Raw genomic sequence first — 13,259 nt, forward strand, 5'->3', positions numbered from 1 at the left:
CAGATTTTAAAATATGTAGAATGTAAAAGGAGTTGGACATGATCCTAATGGTTGGAAAGGGAGACTGAACAACAGGTTTGCCATGTCAGCATCAAGGGGCTTATTATTCCCTGCAGAATGGGTTAGTGTTACTTATTTCCCCATTATAGCTCACTAGATATCAGTGCAGTATGTATAGCACCAATGTTCTTTTTACTGGAGTAAAATTTGCCAGATATTAAAGAATTATTCACAACTATTTACTTACACTGGAACTGCAGGTCGTATTCAAATCTCTTAAAAATAATAGCTGTGCTGATCATGAATGCAGAACACCAAGACCAGTGTCTACAGCTCAGCATATTGCATCAGATGATATGTAGGCTTTCCCACACTGCCCTGCCAGTACATTTCATTCCTGACCTACTAATTGATGTGCATTTTAAAAAGGGAGAGTTTAGATTTAAGAACAGAAATAAAGGCCTGTTTGTGTTGGTGATACCTCTCACTTGCATGAAAGCAACCAGGGGTGAAATCTGTCTACAAGTCAGACTGGGAGTGACTATACCCTCTCGGGTGGAATAAAATAAAAGTGTTCAAAACAAGTATATTGCTTCCAGTTGATTTGGTGAACAAATTGTACTTTTAGCCTCAGTAGCCGAAAGGGTTTTGGTAAAGCTAAGGTCCTGTTTTGTAAAACACCCTGGACTCATCAGGGGAGGGTGCTACAGGTGCTAGGAGTGCACAGCTCCAGTACTGCTCTTCACAAGAATGTCTGTCTGTTTATCCTCACATTTTCTTTAAAGTGAAACTTTAACAATTTGTGCATATTTCTATGTGGCAGAACTGTAAAGGTGTATTGCAGCAGCTCTAGAGGCATGGATTTGATCCTTACTCTGTATTCAGCAGAAGGGTGTCCCCAGTTGACAGAGCTGTTAATGAATACCTGTTCATTCTGCCTGGGGACTACAAAAGCCAGAAGCTAGTGTTTGCTGTTCTTCCTTGTATGCTGCTAACTACAAAAGATTTTGTGCCTTAATCATGCTAGCCCAATGAGCTTTCTGTACTCACTGACATAATTGTAGTGGTGGTTTTTAAAATGGCCAGTAAGCATATAGTGTGAAAATGAACTCATGCACTCTTTATATGTCTCTCTCTCTCCAGTATAGGTACAAAGAATAAAAAGATCAGGATTCTGCAATTCATATATTCATAGCTCCTCCAAACAATTGCAGATGTGTAGAAGAACTGCTAAAAATTGCTCATGAATCAGAAATGACTATTTGAATGTTAACAGTCACTGTTTTTCAAAAGAAACATTTGACATGTTGACTTTAGTGTGAAATAATGCTCGTTTCCATTTTTACTGAGAAGCTGGTTGTGATGTTTCTTCATAGATAATTGAAAAAGCAGATTAAAATTTCAAAAGGTCCTAAATAGTGTGAGGGCCTAATCTTATTGAATCTCATTGAAGTTTGAGCTATTAAATTATGTGGGGGCTTTTGAGAATTGTTGAACTCCTGCTTCCGTTGGAGTCTGCATACATTATGTCATCAGCTCTGAGAGGAAATGGCTCTGTTTTAGCTGCCAAGGATTTTTTTTCTTGTTGAATCATGCATACCTGAAAGCATGGTGCCACTAAAAAAAATCTTGCCTCTAAGAAGTGCTTAGACTTTGCTCATGTGCTGCAGTGTAACGCTATAGAAACTTAGCATCAGATACTAAATTTGTCTTCTGATTTATTCTTCCAGGGTAATTCTGGCCTGGGGTTCAGCATTGCTGGAGGAACAGACAACCCACACATTGGGGATGATCCTGGGATATTTATTACTAAGATTATACCAGGAGGAGCTGCAGCAGAGGATGGAAGACTCAGGTAAAGCCTTGGTGAACTACATACATTTGGAAATGAAATGCACTGTTGTCGTTGATGTTTTCATATGGTGTATGCAAAGTGCTTTGCAGAAGGCATAAAACATATAGGACTAGATTATCCTGTCTGTTAAGACTGCCTTGTGCTGCATAAGCAATGTAATCTGACTAGAGAAAGTTAACTCTTCTGTGAAGGGAACTAACTCTTTGCTGGCCTGAAACTGCCAGAGGGAGCACCTCCTTCTCCATGCTCCCCATCTAAAGTGGTGTAAGAAGGCGCGGTGAGATCATGGAGGGCAGGGAGAGGGAAGTGGCATACCAGTGAGGAGCTTTACTATACCTGGTCCTTACACATATATCCTTGGGGGACTTGGAACCGGTGGTTGCCTCTGCATAATGAATCAAGGAGGCATACCCAGCTGACTTCAGCTTCCCCCTTTATATTGCACTTTGAGGACCCCTTCTTGTCTCTGGACTGCCACTCAGATTTTATTTCCCTCATAGGTGATTACTGTCACCTTGAGGACTTAACCATTAGCTCCTGAGGGTGAATAGCCAACAAGAGCCCACATGGTTATATTACAACAGTGGTCACCCTTCCCCTTCATTTATGGACAGATTCAAAGTCCTAGTCTGAGTCAGCATGACTCCTGCAGACCTGAGTTTCAGTTATTTCCAAGGACCATCTCTCGTCTGCCAGCTGCTAAGACCTGCGGTGTTCTGAAGAGACAAGTTATCTGAAGAAGCCTGAGTTAAATTGTTAGTCTCTGATCCTTCACAGTGGGCGTGTCTACACATGCATTTATGCTGACTTAAATTTACTGCACAATAAATTACTGGACAGTAAGTGGGAATAGGCCAGTTGTAAAAGCAGCGAAATGTGCATCAGCGCTGAGAAAATGGTGGTGGCGTGCTTTTGAACTAAAATACATCAAAGGTGTTTCAGTTCAAAAGTGCACTGCCACCATTTTCTGCATGCTGATGTGCATTTTGCCACTTACACAGCTGCACACGATGAAGTGCAGTGTGCAGCAGCTCACAGATCTCCAGTGCATCAGAGCACAAAAATGTATGTGTATAAATGCCCTAAGTGTAACACTGTGGACAGGGGTAGACATAGCATACAGATGGGCAAGTATATAGCTACCTAGAACAATGGGTAACTTCCAGCCACAACCAAACTACAACTAATTATAATACACTATTCCAAAAGACCATGTGTTTTTGCTGTTAAGTTTCCAAATAGATCTATTTGGAAAGACTTTTAACTGGTTTAACAGACAATCTTATTTTGAGAAGTTTTTAATTGTATTAGTCTGAAGCCAAGCAGAAGTCAAGGTAGATTTGTATCTTATAGACTGACTAAATCAGAGATGCATAAGCTTTCATGAGCAGCAGTTACTTCATCAGATGCTATGAAGGAACTGAAGGAAGCAGAGCTTAGTTTAGTCTACTGAAAAGACCACTGAAGACAGAAATACAGCTCCCTGCTGTAACTGAGAACACTTGGCAGGAAGCGCTCTGAGTTACAGCGATCCCCCTGGACCAAAAAGAAGTTCACTGCTGGTTCCAGGGGGAAGGGGAATCTAGCTGTTGGCTGCAGCTGCAGCCATTTTCGCCTAGCAATGGCCTCTCTGCAGTGTTGCAAACTTTTCAGAATGGAAGTGGGGAAAGGGAGCAGAGGGAGCTCTTCTAGGGGTTCCCTACCTATCACTGAAGGATGCTATGGGTGAATTGGAGCTTCCCCCTCCACCTGGGGGGGCTCCAGTCCACCTACCTCACCCTCCAGTAGGGGCTGAAAACCCCCCAGACTGAACTCCTGCTCCTTTCCCCCCCTCCCATTGTGAAAACAGTGACAGGTTGGCCAGACAGAAGTTACAGAAAGTGCTTTGTTTTGAAACATCTTAGTCTGACCCTTCATGGAATGAGGGGTCAGATTTTCCTCCAGTTGGCCATTTTTGAAGCTGTCTGCAGCTGTGCATTGTGTTCGGTCACGGCTATAGATCACTTTCTGTGGCTGAATTAGGCAAAAATCGTCACTTCTGTTTGTGCTCCAAATTCATCAAAGTGTTACTTTAAAGTATCTTCCTATAAAAACAAGCATTTAGTAACTCATTATGGTACTGATTAATGACCATGGATTTAACTTGTGATTATTTAGCAATTACTGCATGTAAAGTATTTAGGGACCTTCTACAATCAGAAAACATAGCAGAAGAATGAAGCCCATTAATTCACATTAAAAATAAAACTGTCAGTCCTAAACTTCATCCCAGCAAAGATTTGATAGCTGAGGGACAGTGAGTCATCCTATAACGAAGGCATTTTTACAAAATATACTACATAATATTTACTAGCACATTGCAAAATGTTGTGCTTTCATAAATAATTCAAAAAGCTACCATTAAAAAAATAATAACTTATAGTGCCTTTGACCTGGTGTCGTGTTTTGCAAACTTCAGTTATTCACAAATCGCCAAGTTGCTAGAGCAACTTATCAAGGTGTAACTGAACTTACAATTGAATCTGAAGAGCGGGCAAAAAAGAAAACTCCTTTCTTGCTGGAAAGCTTTTCGGATTGAACTATTTTGGGTGCTTGCACATATTTGCTTGGGATTCTGTGGCTTGCAAAAAAGCCTTTATGTCCATTCCTTAGATGTCAAAAAGTGGGGGGATAAAATGAGAATTGCTAAAATTGAGGATGAGTTGGACCTCCCAAAGGATGTTAATGCAATGGCCCGAAGTGTTTTAACTATATAAATATAAAGAGAAGAGGGAAAGAGGAAGCAGAGCTGTGATGCAGTGGAGATCAAATAGAGATTACAGTCTAGGTATGGTGTCAAAACTAAATGAATATGGTACTTTTTTCTCAGTTTTCAGTAAGAACTAAGATGTTGATAATGGGGACCAAAGACAGAATGGATAATAGAAATTACCATTTTGAGTTTAGTGCACTCAAGTCAGAGGGCAAGAAAACTGATCATTTCCATCCCAGAATTCTGAAACAGATGGCACAAGGCTGATGATAGGCATTTTTAATTAATCTATCAAGGCAAAAATATTACCATGGGATTGGAGAATAGCAAATGAAGCACATATATGTAAGAGAGAAAAAAATGGATTTGGGAAACTAGACCTGTATGCAAGGCTTCAGAACAAAATAGGGAGGAAAATAATTAAACACACTGTTGGTAAATGGAAAATGAAGTAACATACAACATAGGTAGATCATAGCAAGCTCACTTGATATCTATTTTTGATGTGATGATCACTTTCTTAGATAAGGGCAGATGCAGTAGCACTCTTTGGTGTAGATTTCAGTAAAGCATTTGATGCGACACCTGAAAGATGGAGCACAGCAAATTTATGACAGGGATTATTATATTGTGTGGTTGCATGCAATTGTAGGGGACTGGAGTCAGTGACCCAGGAGGTTCCTTCCAGCCCTTTATCCCTATGAAACTCAGTCCTGAAGCTTGGCATTAGTTCTGGTCATAGAAAGACTTCACTGGTCTCAGATAAATAGCCAGGGGTATGAATGCTTTCCCTACCCCCCCCACCCCCACCAAGGCTCCTTCCTGGCTTTCTGAAAAGACTCTCTTCCCCTCTTTGCAAGTTCTTTAGAGCCCTCCCAACAAATTATTTTCTAAAGGGTGAGGATTTTTACTTGTCCATTTCTCTCCATCACACATGCGAACAGCATTGCTATCTTGTGTCTTATTTTTATGAAATGTTGTTGTGTCTTATAATGAATGTGCTTGGGGACTCACAGGAGAAGCCATAATTTTCAGCTGTAGGAATCTGGGCAGAATGCCAGAGACGTATTTACATGCAGATTTCAAAATGATCCATTTGGCTTTTGGGGCAAGGAGGGGAGAGGCCATTTTCTTTTGTTCCCCAGCAATAATTTGGACCTGCGTTTTCTCTTGCGGGGAAGAAAGATTCCTCAGTCCCACGACTTATCTTCTACTCCAAAGACCATTAGTGTCAGTGCTAGCATCATCTTGAACGCATGCCTAAGTGTTACCCTGCCAAAAAAACCTCTCTTTTCCCCATGTTTGCTTTTTCCTCATCCTTCTCAAGGCATAGTACTCTTTCCCTGATTGAACACTAGTAATTGTGTCACTGTAACATGGACACTTGGGAATGTCCATGACCATTACGGATATGTCACTGAAGGAATAAGCACTCCTGCGGTAGAGGTAGTCTCCACCAGCCGACGTGATAATTGACATTTTCTGTATGTAACCCTCGCCGGCACACTAGGCCGGGCGATGTGCCGGATTCCGGATCCTCAGGGTGCCAGTAACTCTGGGACCCCCCCTCAGGTAGGTCTGCTAACTCAGATGTCCCATGGGGAGTGTGTCCCTCATCCTTACTGCCCAAGAAATTCACTATAAGCCCCACTGAGAAAAAGAGGGGGTTTCTTTATTCATGTTCTTTCTTTAAACACCTAATTGTATAAAACAGAGAAAGTTATGGAAGACTTACTAATGCTGTTACAGAAAGGACTTCATTTTTCCTTTTTTTTTTTTTCCCGGAAAGATGGGGTTTATGAAATATTAAATTTCAGTTGTTCTTAATATTCTTCTCAACTGCTCTTATAGCCATGAAAAAAGGAATTGACTGAAAATGAATATTTGATACTATGCCTCACCCCATGGCCCCTGAGAATTTCATAGCAACCAAAGGTACGTCCAAGATCGTAATACAGGTCCTGACACCTGAGCTGAAAGAGATCTTTCATTATCCTATTGGGTTTTAAGCCTTTTGACATCAGTGGAGCACATCCAATTCTGTCTAATAGTGGGCAGTGATATGTGCTTCGAGCCAAATAATATTAAAGAAAACATTCTGAATTAAACTAGTTCCTCTATGTGAAGAAGTAGAAATGCTGTTCATTTATTGTAAAGTGACTTTATTTTTTCTTGAGAAGTAATAATAATACAAAAATAATAATTTATTATTATTTTATAATAATAGTACATAATAATATGATAAGAAATAAATTATTTCTGTCAGAAATAATGATAATAATAATGTCGATAATAATTATAATAACTATAATAATAATAACAATCATCACAGTCTACTTAATTGCATGAATGAAACAAGGAAAACATCTTACCATCACAGCAGTTCTTTCTGTTGACCTACTCAACGCATGGCACGTGACCTACTCAGTTGACCTACTCAATGTATGGCACGAGAGGCTTTTTAGGTAAATGAGCCTAGGTAAATGGCGTTGGGAAGGGCTTGGCAAAAGGAAGTGATGGTGCCTAGAAACACTTACCGAAGTCCATTGGGCAGCATGTCTGGCCTATCCGTTGAAAAGGCCATAGCACAGTTTCTTGGTGTGCTGCTTAGTAGCCATGCCTGCCATTCTTTTAGGATACCGATTTTCAGCCAGGCTGTCATGAGATCCTTCCAGTGTCCCTGCATGAGGAGGAAAGCAATTGCTCCCCCTCCTCCTGCCCAGTGCTCGGTGTCCCAGCACGCTGTGGACAAGCAGCACCTTCAGCTGCTCCCCACCTCAGCAGCTCTTGCACTTCCAGGAGCACAATCTGTTGTATGTGCATGTGGATGGGAGGGCACGGGCCCACACTCATCAGTTCATCCCCTGCTGCTCGCATGCTCTTGGGGCCAGTGGTCCTGAGTGGACTTGGCGTCAGCATGTCAGTCACTAGAGGACCAGCTGCAATGATGGGGGTCATACTTGCCCCTTCAGTTATACACCTAAGGCGGGGAGGGTCAGATTGTAGAAAAAGCAGGGCCTGATGGGGTGAGACCCTCTTCTGTCACCATGGCACCAGCTGAATTTTAGCTGGTTGTTTCTCAGCAGGGTGCCACTAAAAATGTATGGAGGTGGGCCGTGAGGCTGAACAGGTTGAGAACCACTATTCTAGGCTTTGAGTGCTGTATTCTCCTGCGCTCTTGGAGCTCTGACACTTGTTTTATAACTGCAGCCTGGTAAAATAGCCACTGCAGGGGATCTACAAAGGCTTTTATATAGGTCGCCATGGCATCATTATTGTCATTAATTTGATTGGTTCTGGAAAGAACTATAAGAAAGCATTGGTCTACACATGGGGATGGAAGACGAAAACTAAAATCACAGGCTCAAGGTTACATGAGGCAGACTTGGTGTATGACTCAGATCCCACTGCTCTTATTTCTGTGCCCCCTTGGGCTTCATTGGTTGTCTAGTAGAAAAGGGTTTTAGAAAATAAAGTCTCCGCTCTTTGCAGACTTATCAGGAAACCCACTGTGATGTGTTGGCGGATTATAATTTTAGCTAGGTATTAGCAGCAGGAGCCCAGGAGCAATGAACAATTGCAAATATATTTTCATGCAAATCTATTTAATAATAAAGAACAAAAAGAGAAATATAAAAAATTCTATAGGGGGTCTATTGGAACGTTATTTTAAAGCTGGCTTTTATTTGGCATGAAGTGAATTAAAAGCATGAAACTTAACAGCTTCCTGAAACATGGGCAGAGAATATTCTGTGGCTCTCTTAGCACTGGAATCACCACTGGGGGTAGTTTTGGAGGGAATGGGCAAAGATTTGGTAGAGTACAAAACACTGTGAAGAGTTCTTACTAGGAGAGGACAAGTTTTAAAGGCATGAGCCAAGACACTTCCCAAATGAAGTGGCAGTGCTTCATCTGCAATGCAGATCAAAATGTAAAAGAGTCTACTTTGTACAATGTGGGAATGTAAATTTTGGTCTGGAATTTAGGGCACCAACAGCTGTGCTAAAATATGTCGCTGTTGGCACAATCCTTCCCAGGACATTACTAATAATTAGAGTACTGCTGCAAAACTCCAATTCATATCTGCACTGTTTACAGACCTCTGACAGTGCCATTAGTTCAGTATATAATTTAGTAGTAAGCTAATAAAGAGATGTTCACCCCATTAAACAAAACATGCTTTCTTTGGAGACAACCATAAATTAGAGTATGAATTATTGTCTGCACATTCTGTCCTAGTCCGTTAGGAAGTTTATGAGCTTACTAACCGAATACATTTGTGTATTAATTTTGTGCTACCATTAAAGAAAAAAAAATAGTATGAATCCAGCTTAGGAAGACTTTTCAGCTTCGTAAGAGACATGTATAGGAAAAATCCCCATACTATAAATGGGGTAACAAAGAGCACGAACCCATGTACTACTTGTACATGCTTTCTATGGTTCTAAAAATTGCTTTCTTCAAATGAGCACGTAACTGCATTCACTGGGACTTAAAACTGTTCGAATGAGCACCTTGTCCTCCCGCTCATCCAGGTGAAATGCTAGTGATGAGCAATTCTCCTTTCTGCTGCTCTGACCACATCATTCTTCTCTCACACGATCTCTCCATACATTTCCTCTCTCCATGGAGAATTTGAGCTCCTTACCCAGGCTAGAAGTTATTTAGGTAAGCTAGATGTTTTCAGTCAGAGGGGCCTAACAGGGTTCATCCGAGTACTCAAGGCATGGGTTGAAGTAGGTAAGTGCAGAGTTGTTGGTGTATAATCTTTGAGGACTGTGGAGGTCAGGTGAGGTCCCAGAAGGCTGAAAAATAGCAAATATAGTGCCTGTATTTTAAAAATTGGAAAGAAAAGGATCCAGGGAAATGAAAGGCTAGTCAGTCTACCTTTGATACTCATACAGATAATGAAACATATCATCAAACATTTGGTTTGTAGGCACCTCTAAGATAGCAGAGTGAGGTGTTCACCTATGGTCTGTTCTGGGTCTGACCCTGTTCAATATTTTCATGACTGCCTTGGAGAATGGCATTGCATGTGAACTTATTAAATTTGTAGGTGACACAAAGCTGGATGGGGTTGAGGCATGCTAGGGAACAGGATTAGGATTTAAAATGACAGGCACATTAGAAAAGTAGGCTGAAATAAATAGGGTGAAAATCAATAAGGGCACACGTACAGTATTGCACTTGGGAAGGAACAGTAGACTGAATAAATACTAAATGTGGAAAGACACAAACATGGATCACAAGCTGTATTGTTGCAAAAAAGGCCTAATTACATACTGGGATATTTTAATAGGAGTATCAATACAAGTCAAGGAAAGCAATTCCTCCTCTCTATTCAGCACTAATGAGGCCTGTCCAGTTTTAGGCACTGCGTAGCCTACTGACAGACATGAAAAACAAAACAAAACAGTGCTTCACCGGAAGAGACATCATGTCAGCTTGACTGCGCTCACTCAACGTCTGTATGGATTGTGCGCTTTAATGGGACTTTTTGGTGCTTTTACCTAATAGCGGATTAGATCCAATAGCTGAGAAATTGCCAGGTCTCTACAGAGTCTAGCATGAGTCAGAAAAATATTACACAGCTGATTCAATCAGCTCTTAGATGAAAGGGCCAAACAGCCCTGCTGAAGTGTGCAATCTATACAGATGTTGGGTGAGCCAAGTCAAACTGATGCGATGCTTCTTCTGGGCAATGCGCTGTGCTCCATGCAGGGGACGCACCAACCTGAAAGGAAAGTGCTGTCTTGTTTTGTTCTTTTTTTCCATGTTTGTAAGCAGCCGACATTTCAAGAAAGTCGAGAGAAGAGCAAAAAAATCCTTAAAGGTCTAGAAAATGTGACGTACCATGAAACCCTGGAAAAATTGGGATAATTTTTGTCTAGAGAAGAGTGAGGGTCAGATTGTTAAGTCTTAAATACAAAAAGAGGAAGGCAGTAAATTTGTATTTGGTGTCCAGAGGAGTCAGGATAAAGTAGTAAGGCTTAATTTGCATCAGGGGAGATTAAGGTTGAATATTGGGAAGACATTTGGAAAATGATGAGGGTGATTAACCCCTGGAGCATGTTCCCTACATACATTGTAGAAACTGTTTCTATAAGGTTTTTTAGAAAAGTATCTATCAGGAATGTTAGACAGGGATGTTCCTTGAGGAGGAGGTTGGATTAGGTCGTCTCCTGAAGTCCCTCCCGCTGACTATTTTAGCAGGTTGTCAAAAGTTTGCTGAGCAACAACAGTGTGAGATGAGAAATAGTGATTTTTTTTTTAAACAGTTTACTTCTCACCTAAACACGAACAGATTTTAATGGGATAAATAAAAGTCAATTCTGTAGCCTGTGAGCTTTCTCCTGTACTGAATTTCAAAAGCCTGTTGGCAGCAACAGAGATGCTAGAGCTTGTCAAAAAAGGTCAGAGGGATTTTTATAATGGGAAAGTGTTGGGCAGCTGAAACAGAAAGATCAGTGTTTCTTCACCCCATAGCTTTGTTAATCCTTCCCTACTGGCTGCAACCGTTGCTTCTGCACAGTGGTTGAGCACGTCAGCATTACTCAAAGCCCTAGACCACTGCAGGTACATTATGACCTATTGGCTTCATTATTTAATCCAACAGGACTGAAGTGATTAATAAATCTATCTCACCAATTCTATCATATGCATTTAGTACCCATCTCCCTAGAAATTATAATAATAGCCTGAAAATGCTGCAACCAGCAGAACAGTGCTATGAGGCCAAACCCAAGTGACTGTTTCATCAGCATCTCTGAACTGCAATTGCAATTACAATAATCACTTATGTGGGCCAAGAAAGCTTCTATGATTATATAGCTGGGAAATCACCAGGTCTCTACAGAGTCTAGCATTAATCAGGAAAACATTACACAGCTGGCTCCGTATAAGACAGCCATAACTCTGTAAGGGTCTTCCAAACTCTGATAGTACATCTGCACTGCATCCAGGGGGGAGTTCTCCTCAGTTTACACTGCCCACATGATTCAGATCCAGAAGCCCACTCCTGAATATCCCAAGTGGCTCCTCTTAAACACTGAATATGGGTATCCCCACCCCAGGAGCACAGGACTTGGACCCTAAGTGCCTTTCCATTTCTTCCACTTTCCTGTAAGTCTGAGGATAATGGTTTGAATAAAATGGGACTTGACTTTAGCCCCTGTTAAACAGTTGAAACCCAAATTCCTTTCTAATGGAAGAAATAAAGCTTTAATGTTTAAAATGTGTATATTTTTGGTTGCCTCCTTGCTTCCTATATCTGACAAGGGAAGGGAGTACCACAGCACTGAAAGACAGGCAGGCTCTGAGTTATTTTTTACGCTACTGGGAGTCTGAGCTGTAGTTTCAACTTTGGGACTTTACCCAGAAAAAATAGGACCACCTTTCCTGAGGCTTCTCTAGCCCTAGACTCCCTTCCTTCACTCTCTATTATTTGCCTTGCATTGTAGGTGTTTCCGGGGGCGAGCTATGAAATTTCCTGGCGTATGGCATGCAGGACTTGACATAAAATTCATGTTGTGCACACATTTGCTTTTGTTCTGACATGCTGCTTCATGCTATTCTGAGTCACGTCATAGCCAAAAAGCAGAGTAATTCACTTTGCTGATTTGCATGCTGTGTAAGAAGCAGCAAGTCCCACTGCCTAGCTTAAGTATTTAAACTGTTGTTGGTGCTGACAGATGATGATGGTGACGGTTGTTCAAGGTGACATCAAGTAAGAAGCTGGAGTTGTGTCTTTTGTAATACGTATTACTTTGGAAAAGCTTGACTTGATCAGTCCAGCACTGAAGGGATTGTTTTCTACCTGTTAGTGTAGGAGTCAGAGAGTCAGAGCTCCTTGGCTGTTTTTCTCTCAGCTTGCGACACTTGATATTTGGCAATGCTTTTGCTCCTTTGTGCTCGTGTTTCTCCATTTGTAAAATGGGTACAGCGATCATTATCTTTGCCTCACGGAGTTGTTGTGCATCTTAACGTGTTAATGTTTGCCAAGCACTTCAAGGGCCCCAGATGAAAAGTGCTTGTAAAAATAGACTCTGGAAGAGCCTTCTGGGTTATCTGTTGCAACTGGTTTTCCTGCACCAACATGAATATGCTTCAGATAGTGTTAGTTTCGGTTGGAAGGATTTAACTAAAGGTGAAGAATAGCTAAAGAGCTCGTGTTACATCTGGCAGCTGGAACATTTTGATTCAGAGGCAAGTTTCCCGTTCCTCTCTCTGTGGACCAAGAGGGACTGGGCCAAGGTGTCAGACCCTGTGGCTTGGCCCCTTGTGCATAGGGAGAAACAGCAGCAGCCACCAGGAGCCTGAAAGAGGTGCACTTTGAAATCCCCACGTCCTCAGAGCTCCTTTCTCACAGATCAGCCAGGAGCAGCTACAGCTGAATGGTCGGAAGGTAAGGCGGAGGTTTTTAGCTCTCCCTGTCCTGTGCCCTCCCAGAGATGCTTTCTCGGGGCTTGGGTCTTCCTTCACTATGTGGGGAGTAACAGCTGGGAGGAGCTTCCTGATCTTCTAAGGACCATGGTTATTCGACTCAGACTCATCAAGGTTCCCTTCCCCCCTCTACCCCGCCCTCGTTTTCCATCTCATCATAGCCAATTTAACAGAACCTGCTCTGCTTCCTGTAGCCCATCGCTACCT

The 13,259-nt window shown here is 41.7% G+C and overlaps 1 protein-coding gene across 10 annotated transcripts in view; it reads left to right on the forward strand.

The window, feature by feature from the left end:
* The window catches only part of DLG2 (discs large MAGUK scaffold protein 2), a 1,595,452-nt gene that overhangs the window by 1,061,849 nt on the left and 520,344 nt on the right, over positions 1–13,259 (forward strand). For all 10 annotated transcript variants that reach the window (XM_059722034.1, XM_059721995.1, XM_059721996.1 and 7 more), the window contains one exon: positions 1,731–1,855. In XM_059722034.1, coding sequence (XP_059578017.1) covers positions 1,731–1,855 — 125 coding nt within the window. The remainder of the gene's footprint in view (positions 1–1,730; positions 1,856–13,259) is intronic.

This window comes from Alligator mississippiensis, chromosome 1 (assembly GCF_030867095.1).
Source record: "Alligator mississippiensis isolate rAllMis1 chromosome 1, rAllMis1, whole genome shotgun sequence".
NCBI lineage: Eukaryota > Metazoa > Chordata > Crocodylia > Alligatoridae > Alligator > Alligator mississippiensis.